The sequence below is a fragment of the Chelonia mydas genome, chromosome 1, assembly GCF_015237465.2.
Source record: "Chelonia mydas isolate rCheMyd1 chromosome 1, rCheMyd1.pri.v2, whole genome shotgun sequence".
Taxonomy (NCBI): Eukaryota; Metazoa; Chordata; order Testudines; family Cheloniidae; genus Chelonia; species Chelonia mydas.
In genome coordinates this window covers 203,030-219,336 of record NC_057849.1, presented here as the reverse complement: position 1 = coordinate 219,336, position 16,307 = coordinate 203,030, and the positions used below count along the sequence as shown (strand labels likewise).

Here is a 16,307-nt window from a genome sequence, read left to right as displayed (position 1 = left end):
TAAGATGGTGCGCAGGCCCATGCATGGGCACACACCCCCTTACATATACATCTCCACTCACCCACATATCTATCCAGCTATTTGTGGCACATCTGTGACCCTAGAACTGCAGTGCTGGTCACTTCACAATTGTTACTTCATTTCTCCTCACACTCCTGTGCTGCAGGGCAGAGCTGCTAACCCCCTATACAGTCGCACAGGGAGTTTGGGTGAAGCCTAGGAATTGCAGCCATCTTCAGCCTAGATGTCAAGATCAAAGACATCACAACCCAACCAACGTCCTGCACAGACTGTCACCTCATTAAGGTGGTGGTCACTGCTTTGCCAGGAAACAAAACAGACCTATGATCCTGATTCAGCTGCAAAGACTCAGGGACTCTACTAAATTTCAAAGACAACTAAAGGACAGCAGCACTCCACCCACAGGATGAGGACCTGGTGAATTGTTACCATTCCACACGAGCCTCAACCAGCAACATATTGACCCCAAAGAGCCTCTTCCTCCCCACACAGCTTTCCTTGGTTTGCTGACACCCTGAGCCAGATGAAGAGAGTGGGACAGAAATTTAAGAGCCAAAGCAGAAAACAAAGACTGATGCAGACAGGATGAAACAGAACAAATGTCTCCAAGCCTATGGCAAGAGACCCTTCCTATGAGCTCCATTAAAGCTGACAAATCCCACCCCGAGGAGCTATCCAGGGTGGCAAACTGCTTCAGCAATTCTGGGTGGCTACAACCTGCATCTGAACCCAGCACCAAGTGCTGCAAAGGACTATATTCTACTGCGCTGAAAGATCATGCATAGTCAAGAAGGCTTCTCAGACAGCCTGAATCCACCCTGCCTGCACTCACCATGCAGCAGCCTGCCTGAAATCCTGGAGTCCAGTATATTTACTCCTCAAGAAGTTCTGGACACTCCAAAGGAGTCTTGACTCAAGACTTGTGCACCAGACCCCTGCCATTTGTGGCTGGTGAAAGAGAGTAATGAGCAACTGATGCCACTGATGATTGTAATGGCCAATGACTCGTTCAGAGAACTTTTTCCTTCCTCCTCTGAACACGCAACAGTGTGACCAACACTGACATTACCTGGATATGTCAGTTATAACCAACTATCACTTGGTGTCAAATCTCCCATTCCTTAGCAAGCTCATAGAGAGAAGTTAGCCAAAGGACAACTACAAGCTCATCTAACTCCTCCCCGTAGAAGGAAAAGGCCTGGGTAGAGACTGTCGAATCGTGGAAGTCAATGAATGGCTACACAGGTGGTGTCGGAGAGAAGGCTTTGGACTCTTTGACCATGGGATGGAGTTCCAAGAAGGAAGAGTGCTAGGCAGAGACGGGCTCCACCTAACAAAGAGAGCGAAGAGCATCTTCGCAAGCAGGCTGGCTAACCTAGTGGGGAGGGCTTTAAACTAAGCTCACCCGGGGAAGGAGACCAAAACCCTGAGGTAAGTGGGGACATGGGATACTGGGAGGAAGCATGAGCAGGAGAACGCGAAAGGGGAGGGCTCCTGCCTCATACTAAGAAAGCAGGACAAACAGCAAGTTATCTCAAGTGCCTATACACAAATGCACGAAGCCTGGGAAACAAGCAGGGAGAACTGAAAATCCTGGCACAGTGAAGGAATTATGATGTGATTGGAATAACAGAGACTTGTTGGGATAACTCACATGACTAGAGTACTGTCATGAATGGATATAAACCATTCAGGAAGGACAGGCAGGGCAGAAAAGGTGGGGGAGTTGCATTGTATGTAAGAGAGCAGTATGACTGCTCAGAGCTCTGGTAGGAAACTGCAGAAAAACCGGAGAGTCTCTGGATTAAGTTTAGAAGCCTGAGCAACAAGGGTGATGTCGTGGTGGGAGTCTGCTATAGACCACCGGACCAGGAAGATGAGGTGGACAAGGCTTTCTTCCGGCAACTCACGGAAGTTACTAGATCGCAAGCCCTGGTTCTCATGGGAGACTTCAATCACCCTGATATCTGCTGGGAGAGCAATACAGCGGTGCACAGAAAATCCAGGAAGTTTTTGGAAAGTGTAGGGGACAATTTCCTGGTGCAAGTGCTGGAGGAACCAACTAGGAGCAGAGCTCTTCTTGACCTGCTGCTCACAAACCGGGAAAGAATTAGTAGGGGAAGCAAAAGTGGATGGGAACCTGGGAGGCAGTGACCATGAGATCGTCAAGTTCAGGGTCCTGACACAGGGAAGAAAGGAGAGCAGCAGAATACGGACCCTGGACTTCAGAAAAGCAGACTTTGACTCCCTCAGGGAACTGATGGGCAGGATCCCCTGGGAGAATAACACGAGGGGGAAAGGAGTCCAGGAGAGCTGGCTGTATTTTAAAGAATCCTTATTGAGGTTACAGGGACAAACCATCCCGATGTGTAGAAAGAATAGTAAATATGGCAGGCGACCAGCTTGGCTTAACAGTGAAATCCTTGCTGTTCTTAAACACAGAAAAGAAGCTTACAAGAAGTGGAAGATTGGACAAATGACCAGAGAAGAGTATAAAAATATTACTCGGGCATGCAAGAGTGATATCAGGAAGGCCAAATCACACCTGGAGTTGCAGCTAGCAAGAGATGTTAAGAGTAACAAGAAGAGTTTCTTCAGGTATGTTACCAACAAGAAGAAAGTCAAGGAAAGTGTGGGCCCCCTACTGAATGAGGGAGGCAACCTAGTGACAGAGGATGTGGAAAAAGCTAATGTACTCAATGCTTTTTTTGCCTCTGTCTTCACAAACAAGGTCAGCTCCCAGACTGCTGCACTGGGCAGCACAGCATGGGGAGGAGGTGACCAGCCCTCTGTGAAGAAAGAAGTGGTTTGGGACTATTTAGAAAAGCTGGATGAGCACAAGTCCATTGGGCCGGATGCGCTGCATCCGAGAGTGCTAAAGGAGTTGGCGGATGTGATTGCAGAGCCATTGGCCATTATCTTTGAAAACTAGTGGCAAATGGGGGAGGTCCCGGACGACTGGGAAAAAGCTAATGTAGTGCCTATCTTTAAAAAAGGGAAGAAGGAGGATCCTGGGAACTACAGGCCAGTCAGCCTCACCTCAATCCCCGGAAAAATCATGGAGCAGGTCCTCAAGGAATCAATTCTGAAGCACTGAGAGGAGAGGAAAGTGATCAGGAACAGTCAGCATGGATTCACCAAGGGCAAGTCATGCCTGACTAATCTAATTGTCTTCTATGATGAGATAACTGGCTCTGTGGATGAGGGGAAAGCAGTGGATGTGTTGTTCCTTGACTTTAGCAAAGCTTTTGACATGGTGTCCCACAGTATTCTTGCCAGTAAGTTAAAGAAGTATGGGCTGGATGAATGGACGATAAGGTGGATAGAAAGCTGGCTAGATTGTCGGGCTCAACGGGTAGTGATCAATGGCTCCATGTCTAGTTGGCAGCCGGTATCAAGTGGAGTGCCCCAAGGGTCGGTCCTGGGGCTGGTTTTGTTCAATATCTTCATTAATGATCTGGAGGATGGTGTGGATTGCACCCTGAGCAAGTTTGCAGAGGACACTAAACTGGGAGGAGAGGTAGATACGCTGGAGGGTAGAGATAGGATACAGAGGGAGCTGGGCCAAAAGAAATCTGATGAGGTTCAAGAAGGACAAGTGCAGAGTCCTGCACTTAGGACGGAAGAATCCCATGCACCGCAACAGACTAGGGACCAAATGGCTAGGCAGCAGTTCTGCAGAAAAGGACCTAGGGGTTACAGTGGACGAGAAGCTGGATATGAGTCAACAGTGTGCCCTTGTTGCCAAGAAGGCCAATGGCATTTTGGGATGTATAAGTAGGGGCATTGCCAGCAGATCAAGGGACGTGATCGTTCCCCTCTCTTCGACATTGGTGAGGCCTCATAGAATCACAGAATCATAGAATCACAGAATATCAGGGTTGGAAGGGACCTCAGGAGGTCATCTAGTCCAACCCCCTGCTCAAAGCAGGACTGATCCCCAACTAAGTCATCCCAGCCAGGGCTTTATCAAGCCTGACCTTAAAAATATCTAAGGAAGGAGATTTCACCACCTCCCTAGGTAACCCATTCCAGTGCTTCACCACCCTCCTAGTGAAAAAGTTTTTCCTAATATCCAACCTAAACCTCCCCCACTGCAACTTGAGACCATTACTCCTTGTTCTGTCATCAGCTATCACTGAGAACAGTTTAGATCCATCCTCTTTGGAACCCCCTTTCAGGTAGTTGAAAGCAGCTATCAAATCCCCCCTCATTCTTCTCTTCCGCAGACTAAACAATCCCAGTTTGGATTGGGGTGCAGTCCTGGAGGTAGTGCAGTTCTTCAGTGTCCAGTGATGGTCTCACTGATCCCATACAGGGGTAATATCACCTCCTTGCTACTTCTGGATACTACTCTGCTTATCCAGACCCCCAGGGGTCTGCCCTCTCAGCTAGAGCACCAGTCTGGGAGCTCATGTTCGGCTGGATTCCATCAGGACTTTTGACTGGGCTTGTCTAAATAAACACTAAATCAGGAACAGTATCCCCGATAATGTCACGGCTAACCTGGTGGCTGAACTTTGTGATTTTGTCCTCACCCATAACTATTTCACATTTGGGGACAATGTACACCTTCAAATCAGTGGCACTGCTATGCGTACCTGTATGGCCCCACAGTATGCCAACATTTTTATGGCTGACTTAGAACAACGCTTCCTCAGCTCTCGTCCCCTAATGCCCCTACTCTACTTGCGCTACATTGATGACATCTTCATCATCTGGACCCATAGAAAAGAAGCCCTTGAGGAACTCCACCATGATTTCAACAATTTCCATCCCACCATCAACCTCAGCCTGGACCAGTCCACACAAGTGATCCACTTCCTGGACACTACAGTGCTAATAAGTGATCGTCACATACACACCACCCTGTACCAGAAACTTACTGACCGCTATACTTACTTAAATGCCTCCAGCTTTCATCCAGACCACACCACACGATCCATTGTCTACAGCCAAGCTCTACGATACAACCGCATTTGCTCCAACCCCTCAGACAAAGACAAACACCTACTAGATCTCTATCAAGCATTCTTACAACTACAACACCCACCTGGTGAAGTGAGGAAACAGATTGACAGAGCCAGAAAAGTACCCAGAAGTCACCTACTACAGGACAGGCCCAACAAAGAAAATAACAGAACGCCACGAGCCATCACCTTCAGCCCCCAACTAGAACCTTTCCAACACTTCATCAAGGATCTACAACCTATCCTGAAGGATGACCCATCACTCTCACAGATCTTGGGAGACAAGCCAGTCCTTGCTTACAGACAAGCCCCCAGCCTGAAGCAAATACTCACCAGCAACTACACACCACACAACAAAAACACAACAAAGCCCGTTGCAAACTGTATCCACATATCTATTCAGGGGACACCATCATAGGGCCTAATCACATTAGCCACACTATCAAAGGCTCATTCACCTCCACATCTACCAATGTGATATATGCCATCATGTGCCAGCAATGCCCCTCTGCCCTATACATTGTCGAAACCGGACAGTCTCTACATAAAAGAATAAATGGACACAAATCAGATGTCAAGAATTATAACATTCAAAAACCAGTCGGAGAACACTTCAATCTCTCTGGTCACTCAGTTACAGACCTAAAAGTTGCAATATTACAACAAAAAAACTTCAAAAACAGACTCTAACGAGAGACTGCTGAATTGGAATTAATTTGCAAACTGGACACTATTAAATTCGGCTTGAATAAAGACTGGGAGCGGATGGGTCATTACACAAAGTAAAACTATTTCCCCATGTTTATTTTCCCCCGCTACTGTTCCTCACATGTTCTTGTCAACTGCTGGAAATGGCCCACCTTGATTATCATTACAAAAGGTTTTTTTTCTCTCCTGCTGGTAATAGCTCACCTTACCTGATCACTCTCATTACAGTGTGTATGGTAACACCCATTGTTTCATGTTCTCTGTGTATATAAAATCTCCCTACAGTATTTTCCACTGCATGCATCCAATGAAGTGAGCTGTAGCTCACAAAAGCTTATGCTCAAATAAATTTGTTAGTCTCTAAGGTGCCACATTGGTCAAACTGGACAGTCTCTACGTAAAAGAATAAATGGACACAAATCAGATGTCAAGAATTATAACATTCATAAGCCAGTCGGAGAACACTTCAATCTCTCTGGTCACGCAATCAGAGACATGAAGGTCGCTATCTTACAACAAAAAAACTTCAAATCCAGAGTCCAGCGAGAAACTGCTGAATTGGAATTCATTTGCAAATTGGATACTATTAATTTAGGCTTAAATAGAGACTGGGAGTGGCTAAGTCATTATGCAAGGTAGCCTATTTCCCCTTGTTTTTTCCTACCCCCCCCCCCCCCCCCCCCCCCCCCCCCCGGCCTTCTGGTTAAACTTGGATTTATGCTGGAAGTGGCCCACCTTGATTGTTATGCACATTGTGGGGAGAGTGGTCAGTTTGGATGAGCTATTGCCAGCAGGAGAGTGAGTTTGTGTGTGTGTTGGGGGGCGGGGGGTGAGAAAACCTGGATTTGTGCTGGAAATGGCCCACCTTGATTTTCATCCATGTTGTAAGGAGAGTGGTCACTTTGGACAGGCTATTACCAGCAGGAGAGTGAGTTTGTGTGTGTGGTTTTTGGAGGGGGGTGAGGGGGTGAGAGAACCTGGATTTGTGCAGGAAATGGCCCACCTTGATTATCATACACATTGTGAAAAGAGTGGTCACTTTGGATGGGCTATTACCAGCAAGAGAGTGAGTTTGTCTGTGGGGGGGCGGAGGGTGAGAAAACCTGGATTTGTGCTGGAAATGGCCCATCTTGATGATCACTTTAGATAAGCTATTACCAGCAGGAGAGTGGGGTGGGAAGAGGTATTGTTTCATGGTGTCTGTGTATATAATAATGATATTCTGCAATTTCCACAGTATGCATCCGATGAAGTGAGCTGTAGCTCACGAAAGCTCATGCTCAAATAAATTGGTTAGTCTCTAAGGTGCCACAAGTACTCCTTTTCTTTTTGCGAATACAGACTAACACGGCTGTTACTCTGAAACCTAAGGTGCCACAAGTACTCCTTTTCTGAATCTACCCCGCACTAGCCTGCTCCACACTACCCATTCCCTAATGCACTTTGTTCTACTCCCGTTTCACAGCAGGGTAAATCAAAGAGCACAAGAGAACGTTTAGTGCGCAGCAGCACAGTCCACATGGACACTTAGTGCGCAGTAGGCTAGTGCAGGATAGGTGTACACTCCAGCTTGCCACGATTCACATAGATATGCTCATCATCACTGCTTTGCATCCTTTATGCCTAGAAGGATGACCGAGTATTGGCTGCATTAAATAACATGTTGTGCAAATAAGCTCACCTTACTAGTGATCCAAGTCGCTCTGTAGCACTGACCTGTCCCCACCATTATTTACCACTCCACCAATTTTTGTGTTGCCTGCCTATTCTCTCAGCAGTTACTTTGTATTTTCTTCCAGAAATGGAGGAATGATGAAGATATTGAATAGCACTGGGCTGTGAACAGATACTTGCAGAACCCCACTACAAACATCTCTCTGGATGAGGAGTCCCTGCTTACCATTACTTTTAAGATCTCTCCGCTAGCCTGTTTGAATCTATTTCATATGGGCTACGTTGGGATTGTGTCTGATAAAGAATTAGCATGAATGCTGTGTGGGATGAAGTCAGCTGCTGCACAGAAGGCCTCGTCTCCTGGCCTAGGGGCTTCCAGCTGGAGTGGGCCAAGCAGATGTGCAGGCAAGCAGGCAGGCCTACACAAAGACAGGGCCTTGGGGAGCCCTGCAGATCACTCCATTTACGCTTCGCCATAAGGGTGCAGTACCACTCCTGTGTTCCCTCCTTCTCCCCGTACCTGAGCTGGGCTGGATGCGGAAAGCATTCTTTTCATTGCCACTCACGATGCTGTAGGTGATGTGTCCCGAGGAGCCCCCTGCGTGCATGGCCTGGATGCTCACCACCACGGTGCCTTGGAGGAGAGTGAAGACAGCATAAGTGTCACAGTGACATCCCAGAAAGAGGGGAAGGGATGAAGAGGGTCGGGAGAGAACGTGGGTGTGTGCGTGTATGAACAAAACCACATGGCTCCTGGGGGACGCTGGCAAATCCTCGAGACAACCCTGGGGACTGCCACTGTCATTTGGAGAGAGATTGAGTGGGTTACAGTGTATGTGTGGGGGTGCCTGGGAGCCAGGATGACTGGGTTCTATCCCTGCCTCTGGGGCAGGGGAGCAGAGGATAGTGGGTAAGGTGAGGGGCTGGAAGCCTGGGTTACGTCCTTGGCTCACTGTGATCAGTCTGTATGTCTGAGCCACCCCTGGAGCCCCAATGACCCCCCCGCCATGCTCCCAACTGATGCCCTCGGCACTGCCTCCTTGGAACCCACTTTAACCCTACTAACCCTGTGACACTACGCCCCATATTCTTCATAGAGATACTGTTATGATATGAATATGGGATAACTAAGATGTGTTTCATGCAAGATGGGTCATGTGAGATATCATTAGAAAGGTTATGATTTACTGAATGTGATTATCCTATTTGTATGCATATAGCATGTCTGTATCTGAAGTTAGGAATATTGACTATGAATCAATTGCGAAAGTGTTTGCACCTTGGGAACACCCACCAGACAAAATGCAATCAGTCTGGCGGGTTAGTCTATAAACCATTAGGGAGAACAACAGGTCTTTGAAGATGCTAATCTCCCACCTTCCTGGGATGCTGCTTTGACACTGCAGGGTCATGTGATCATGTCACCTGGTAGTGGACACCATCTTGGACTGCTGGTATTTTTCCACTAGTAGGGGGTGGGGATCAAACTGGGAAACAAAGGATTCCGGCCACATGTAAATCCTATTTAAGGCTGGGGAGTGAGTTAATCAGGGTCTATTCTTCACTGAATCCCCACCCAAGATGATTGCTAAAACACCTAAAACTGAACTGGGGAAGAACTGGACCCAGGCTAGAAGGTGTCTGGCCTGTGAAAGGAATATCTGGAATTCTAAGCTGCAAGCAAAAGAAGTTTGTTTGCAAGAACCTCTGCAACCTGCTTAAAACAACATTTAGAGTGAGAAATTACTACTTGTAGCCAGTTTCTTCAGTGTATTAAGCTTAATTTGTGTGTTTGCTTTATTTGCTCAGTAATCTACTTTGATCTGTTTGCTATCCCTTATAATCACTTAAAATCTATCCTTTCTAGTTAATAAACTTGTTTTGTTTTCTAAAACCCAATCTGTACAATTCAAAACTGGGGGAGGGAGGGGAGCTGTGCATATCTTCCTCCACATTGAGGGAGGGAGCGAATTTCCATGAGCAGCGCAAGACAATACAATTTTGGGTTTACACTCCAGAGGGGGTGTGCACTTGACTGCTGGGCAATCCCCGAGCTGAGTCTTCCCATGCAGAGCTGATCTCAGTGTCTCTGTCTTTTTGCAGCTGGGTGTGGCCCTACCTGTGTGTGTGCTAGAGAAGGCTTGAGGGCCTGGCACCAGTGGCGTAGCTAGGGGGGGAGCGGGGCAGCGGCCGCTCCGCCACTGAGCACAAGCGGCGCCTTGTCAATGTCTTGGGGCCTTTTAAATTCTCTCCTGTTGAGGGAACAGGGGGAGCGATCCAAAAAAAAGGGGCCACCCACTGCAGCACTTTTACTCACCCGGCGGCGCTCCGGGTCTTCGGCAGCACCTTGGCGGCGGGACCTTCAGTGCTGCCGAAGACACCTGGAATGAGTGAGGGTCCGCCCCTGGAGCGGGTGATGCCTTTTTTTTGGATCGCTCCCCCTGTTCCCTCCATCCAGCTATGCGGCTGCCTGGCACTGCAGGACAGGGTGAGGGAGTCCAGACTGGTGTAACAGGCAGGTTCAGTGGGACCCCAGTACATCAAGTGGCACCCCAGATTGGGGGTAACCCGTCACAACCCCCCCTCTGACGGTACTGTTGCCCCAGTTATGTCCCTAGAGCTCCACTGAGCTGCCTGGGACATCTGTGCTCCAACAACCCAAATCTGCCCCTAGGATCCTATTACCCTCCCTGCACAGATAGGAATGGAGGCCTAGAGACTGTGCTGCAGAATGTCGCTGTGGCCTGATTCATGGGACTTGCCTAAGATCACATGGGAATCCTATAACCAAGCAGGGAACTGAAACCAGGTCTCCCAAGTCCAAGGCTAGTGTGATAACCTATGTCCCTGTCCCCAGTCCCCCACTGTTCCCAGTTATCCTGGTGTCCTGTGTCCCTTCCCCAAGTACCCCAGTGCCCCATGCCCTGTCCCCAGCATCTCACTCTTTCCAGCTACCCCAGAGCCCTGTGACCCTGCACCCAGTTCTCCTTGTTCCCAGTTACCCCATGTCCCCATCCCAGAAGCCCGTGCCCCACTTCTAGAACCCTGCTGTTTCCTCTTGCCCCATGTGCCCCTAGCACCCTGCAGTTCCTCAGTACTGATGCCTGTTAGTGTGCCAGACCACCCTCCCCAGGGGTCTCACTCTTCCTTCAGGGTTAGCCATGCAGCCTCGCAACCTCCTTAGACTGGACCTCTGGGGCTGCAGCACTCCTACTTCACACCGTAAGCTCTGTTCAGCAAGTCTCACTGAGACAGACTCCTGGTAGAGACTTATCCACTCTGCAGGGATTAATGCACCTAACCAAGCACTTGCATTGACACTCAAACAGCATTGTCACAGTAGTTGGATTTATTAGTCAGTGGCACACAGCACAGGAAGCCCTTAGATAAGCCCAGAGAAATGAAGGTTAAAGCACAGACTATCCTGGTCAGCCCAGCGCCCAGCCAAGCTGTAGTGAACCCCTTTGTTCAAGTTGTGTGTGTCTCTCCATCTGACCTCCTTCGTCAGACTCCAGGTGAGAGACTCTTAAGACTCCAGGTGAGAGACGCTTAAGTTCAGTTGACACCTGAGGCTCACAGGAAAAGGTTTTGGGTGTAAAAGACTCAGGGTACGACATATATGGTTGCCACCACCCTGCTGGGAGAATCTCTCCACTAATGGGATAAGGTCAGTGGTGAGCTGGAGCCGGTTCGCTCCGGTTCGGTAGAACCACTTGTTCGCACCGGTTCGTACTGGTTTGCTAGAACCACTTGTTAAATTTAGGTTTCAGAGTAACAGCCGTGTTAGTCTGTATTCGCAAAAAGAAAAGGAGTACTTGTGGCACCTTAGAGACTAACCAATTTATTTGAGCATGAGCTTTCGTGAGCCACAGCTCACTTCATCGGATGCATACTGTGGAAATTGCAGAAGACATTATATACACAGACACCATGAAACAATACCTCCTCCCACCCCACTTTCCTGCTGGTAATAGCTTATCTAAAGTGATCATCAAGTTGGGCCATTTCCAGCACAAATCCAGGTTTTCTCACCCTCCGCCCCCCCACAGACAAACTCACTCTCTTGCTGGTAATAGCCCATCCAAAGTGACCACTGTCTTCACAATGTGTATGGTAATCTAGGTGGGCCATTTCCTGCACAAATCCAGGTTCTCTCACCCCCTCACCCCCCTCCAAAAACCACACACACAAACTCACTCTCCTGCTGGTAATAGCCTATCCAAAGTGACCACTCTCCTTACAACCTGCATGAAAATCAAAGTGGGCCATTTCCAGCACAAATCCAGGTTTTCTCACTCCCCCACCCCCATACACACACAAACTCACTCTCCTGCTGGTAATAGCTCATCCGAAGTGACCACTCGCCCTACAATGTGCATGATAATCAAGGTGGGCCATTTCCAGCACAAATCCAGGTTTTCTCACCCCACCCCCCCCACACACAAACTCACTCTCCTGCTGGCAATAGCTCATCCAAACTGACCACTCTCCCCACACTGTGCATGACAATCAAGGTGGGCCACTTCCAGCATAAATCCAAGTTTAACCAGAACGTCTGGGGGGGGGGGGGGGAAGGAAAAAACAAGGGAAATAGGCTACCTTGCATAATGACTTAGCCACTCCCAGTCTCTATTTAAGCCTAAATTAATAGTATCCAATTTGCAAATGAATTCCAATTCAGCAGTTTCTCGCTGGACTCTGGATTTGAAGTTTTTTTGTTGTAAGATAGCGACCTTCATGTCTCTGATTGCGTGACCAGAGAGATTGAAGTGTTCTCCGACTGGTTTATGAATGTTATAATTCTTGACATCTGATTTGTGTCCATTTATTCTTTTATGTAGAGACTGTCCAGTTTGACCAATGTACATGGCAGAGGGGCATTGCTGGCACATGATGGCATATATATATATATATATATATATATATGCCAGTCGGAGAACACTTCAATCATGAAGTGACATGAAGGTCGCTATCTTACAACAAAAAAACTTCAAATCCAGAGTCCAGCGAGAAACTGCTGAATTGGAATTCATTTGCAAATTGGATACTATTAATTTAGGCTTAAATAGAGACTGGGAGTGGCTAAGTCATTATGCAAGGTAGCCTATTTCCCTTGTTTTTTCCTCCCCACCCCCCCAGACGTTCTGGTTAAACCTGGATTTATGCTGGAAGTGGCCCACCTTGATTGTCATGCACAGTGTGGGGAGAGTGGTCAGTTTGGATGAGCTATTGCCAGCAGGAGAGTGAGTTTGTGTGTGGGGGGGGTGGGGTGAGAAAACCTGGATTTGTGCTGGAAATGGCCCACCTTGATTATCATGCACATTGTAGGGCGAGTGGTCACTTCGGATGAGCTATTACCAGCAGGAGAGTGAGTTTGTGTGTGTATGGGGGTGGGGGAGTGAGAAAACCTGGATTTGTGCTGGAAATGGCCCACTTTGATTTTCATGCAGGTTGTAAGGAGAGTGGTCACTTTGGATAGGCTATTACCAGCAGGAGAGTGAGTTTGTGTGTGTGGTTTTTGGAGGGGGGTGAGGGGGTGAGAGAACCTGGATTTGTGCAGGAAATGGCCCACCTTGATTACCATACACATTGTGAAGACAGTGGTCACTTTGGATGGGCTATTACCAGCAAGAGAGTGAGTTTGTCTGTGGGGGGGCGGAGGGTGAGAAAACCTGGATTTGTGCTGGAAATGGCCCAACTTGGTGATCACTTTAGATAAGCTATTACCAGCAGGAAAGTGGGGTGGGAGGAGGTATTGTTTCATGGTGTCTGTGTATATAATGTCTTCTGCAATTTCCACAGTATGCATCCGATGAAGTGAGCTGTGGCTCACGAAAGCTCATGCTCAAATAAATTGGTTAGTCTCTAAGGTGCCACAAGGTGCGGATGATACTAAACTGGGAGGAGTGGTAGATACGCTGGAGGGGAGGGATAGGATACAGAAGGACCTAGACAAATTGGAGGATTGGGCCAAAAGAAATCTGATGAGGTTCAATAAGGATAAGTGCAGGGTCCTGCACTTAGGATGGAAGAATCCAGTGCACCGCTACAGACTAGGGACCGAATGGCTAGGCAGCAGTTCTGCGGAAAAGGACCTAGGGGTGACAGTGGACGAGAAGCTGGATATGAGTCAGCAGTGTGCCCTTGTTGCCAAGAAGGCCAATGGCATTTTGGGATGTATAAGTAGGGGCATAGCGAGCAGATCAAGGGACGTGATCGTTCCCCTCTATTCGACACTGGTGAGGCCTCATCTGGAGTACTGTGTCCAGTTTTGGGCCCCACACTACAAGAAGGATGTGGATAAATTGGAGAGAGTCCAGCGAAGGGCAACAAAAATGATTAGGGGTCTAGAGCACATGACTTATGAGGAGAGGCTGAGGGAGCTGGGATTGTTTAGTCTGCAGAAGAGAAGAATGAGGGGGGATTTGATAGCTGCTTTCAACTACCTGAAAGGGGGTTCCAAAGAGGATGGCTCTAGACTGTTCTCAATGGTAGCAGATGACAGAACGAGGAGTAATGGTCTCAAGTTGCAATGGGGGAGGTTTAGATTGGATATTAGGAAAAACTTTTTCACTAAGAGGGTGGGGAAACACTGGAATGCATTACCTAGGGAGGTGGTAGAATCTCCTTCCTTAGAGGTTTTTAAGGTCAGGCTTGACAAAGCCCTGGCTGGGATGATTTAACTGGGACTTGGTCCTGCTTCGAGCAGGGGGTTGGACTAGATGACCTTCTGGGGTCCCTTCCAACCCTGATATTCTATGATTCTATGATTCTATGATTCTAAGTCCTCCTTTTCTTTTTGTTAAATTTAGAAGCCCTTTTAGAGCCGGCTGTCCCATGAGGGACAACTGACTCTAAAAAGGGCTTCTTAATTTAACAACCAGCCAAAAGCGGCGCCTTAGGTGCCAACTCCGTGGGTGTTCCGGGGCTGGAGCACCCAAGGGGAAAATTTGGTGGGTGCAGAGCACCCACTGGCAGCTCCCCGCCCTGCTCCCAGCCCCAGCTCACCTCTGCTCCGCCTCCACCTCCTCCCCTGAACGCGCCACCCTGCTCTGCTTCTCTGCCCCGCCCCCCTCCGGCTTCCTGCAAATCAGCAGTTCGCACGGGAAGCCTGGGAGGGCTCAGAAGCAGGCGGCGACTTTGCGCTCAGGCCAAGGGTGGCGGAGGTGAGCTGGGGTGGGGAGTGGTTCCCCTGTGCGCCCCCCCCACCCCGGGGTTACCTGCTGTGGTGTGGGCGGCCCTCCCCGCGCCCCCCCGCCCCGGCTCACCTCTGCTCCGCCTCTATTTCCCTATGCCTGAGCGCGAAGCCGCCGCTTGCTCTTCAACTCCCCCCCCCCACCGGCTTCCAGTGCGAACAGCTGATTGGCGGGAAGCAGGGGTTGGGGCGGAGAAGCAGAGCGGGGCGGTGCATTCAGGAGAGGAGGCGGAGTGGAGGTGTGGTGAGCTGGAGCTGGGTGTGGGGCAGGGAGCTGCTGGTGGGTGCTCTGCACCCATCAAATTTTCCCCATGGGTGCTCCAGCCCCGGAGCACCCTTGGAGTCGGCGCTTAAAGCGCCACTTTTGATGTGATCAGTGGGGGGAGCGGTCCTTCTGCTCCCCCCCAGCTACGCTCCCCTGCCCCTAGGAGCCAGAGGGACCTGCCAGATGCTTCCTGGGAGCTGCCCCAGGTAAGCACCGCCGGGACTCCCCACCTTGCAGGCTGGTTGGCAGATGAATTTGTCGACAGAAGGCCCGGGTATGAAAAGAAACCCAAAGGGATTGGCCCAGATCTGGGACCCGGTGGTTACACAGGGGTGTTCCAGAAGTGGGACATGAGCAAATCCAAACCAGGATAACAGCTGATGTGGTAGCCCTCTCCATGTGAGCTCAGGCCCTGAAATGTAATGTTTGTTGGAAAACAGGGCATAGGTGGGCAAAACTGCCAAGGGTTAATGAAACAGTAGCCAAAAGAAGGGTTAACTTGGGGCAAGCCCAGCTGGAAGGAAGGCCAGATCCTCAGGTTGCCGGGGCTGACAGTGTACCTGTGGCTCGGGGGGAGGAGGCCTCCAGGTCAGCCCATCTATAGGGTGCAATGTTCAGGCCTCTGCTGTCAACCCACACGACCCAGTGTATCCAACTCACAGGGTGTGCACCGGGCAGGCATCACCATATCATCCCCAGAGAGGTGGATGGGAGGAGGGCCCTGGGGTACCAGGACACAGGTGCTGAGGTGACTCTGGCATGGCCCGATGTGGTGGCCCTGGATCAATTTGTGCCCATTGACTAGCTGGTGATGAGGAGGGGTGTTCAGATACAGTGATGTGCTGTAGTGAAGATATCCCTGAAATAGGGGTGCCAAGGAAGGGCACAAAGAGGCTGCGGCTCAGGATCATCTACCAGTGAAGGTGCTGATGGCAGATGATCTGGATGATGGCCGGATGGTGCAAAGAGCAGCCTGGTTCTTTCCAGAGCCAGAGAGCACTACCCTGACCCAGGGTCCTGGACTACCAAGCATGGGGCTAATCAGCCTCCACCTTGGTGGAATATGCTACCTGGGATGGGGCTGAGCCTGAGACTTTGTCCTGAGGTGGGGAACTAAACTGGGGGGAGAGGTAGATATGCTTGAGGGCAGGGATAGGATACAGAGGGACCTACACAAATTAGAGGATTGGGCCAAAAGAAATCTGATGAGGTTCAACAAGGACAAGTGCAGAGTCCTGCACCTAGGATGGAAGAATCCCATACAGCGCTACAGACTAGGGACCAAATGGCTAGGCAACAGTTCTGCAGAAAAGGACCTAGGGGATACAGTGGACGAGAAGCTGGATATGAGTCAACAGTGTGCCCTTGTTGCCAAGAAGACCAATGGCATTTTGGGATGTATAAGAAGGGGCATTGCCAGCAGATCGAGGGACGTGATCGTTCCCCTCTCTTTGACATTGGTGAGGACTCATCT

At 49.5% G+C, this 16,307-nt stretch overlaps 1 protein-coding gene across 1 annotated transcript in view; it reads right to left on the bottom strand.

Moving 5' to 3' along the window:
* DCHS1 (dachsous cadherin-related 1) overlaps positions 1–16,307 on the bottom strand; it is a 132,374-nt gene that overhangs the window by 26,205 nt on the left and 89,862 nt on the right. Inside the window, exon 15 of the mRNA XM_037904622.2 lies at positions 7,894–8,007. Coding sequence (XP_037760550.1) covers positions 7,894–8,007 — 114 coding nt within the window. The remainder of the gene's footprint in view (positions 1–7,893; positions 8,008–16,307) is intronic.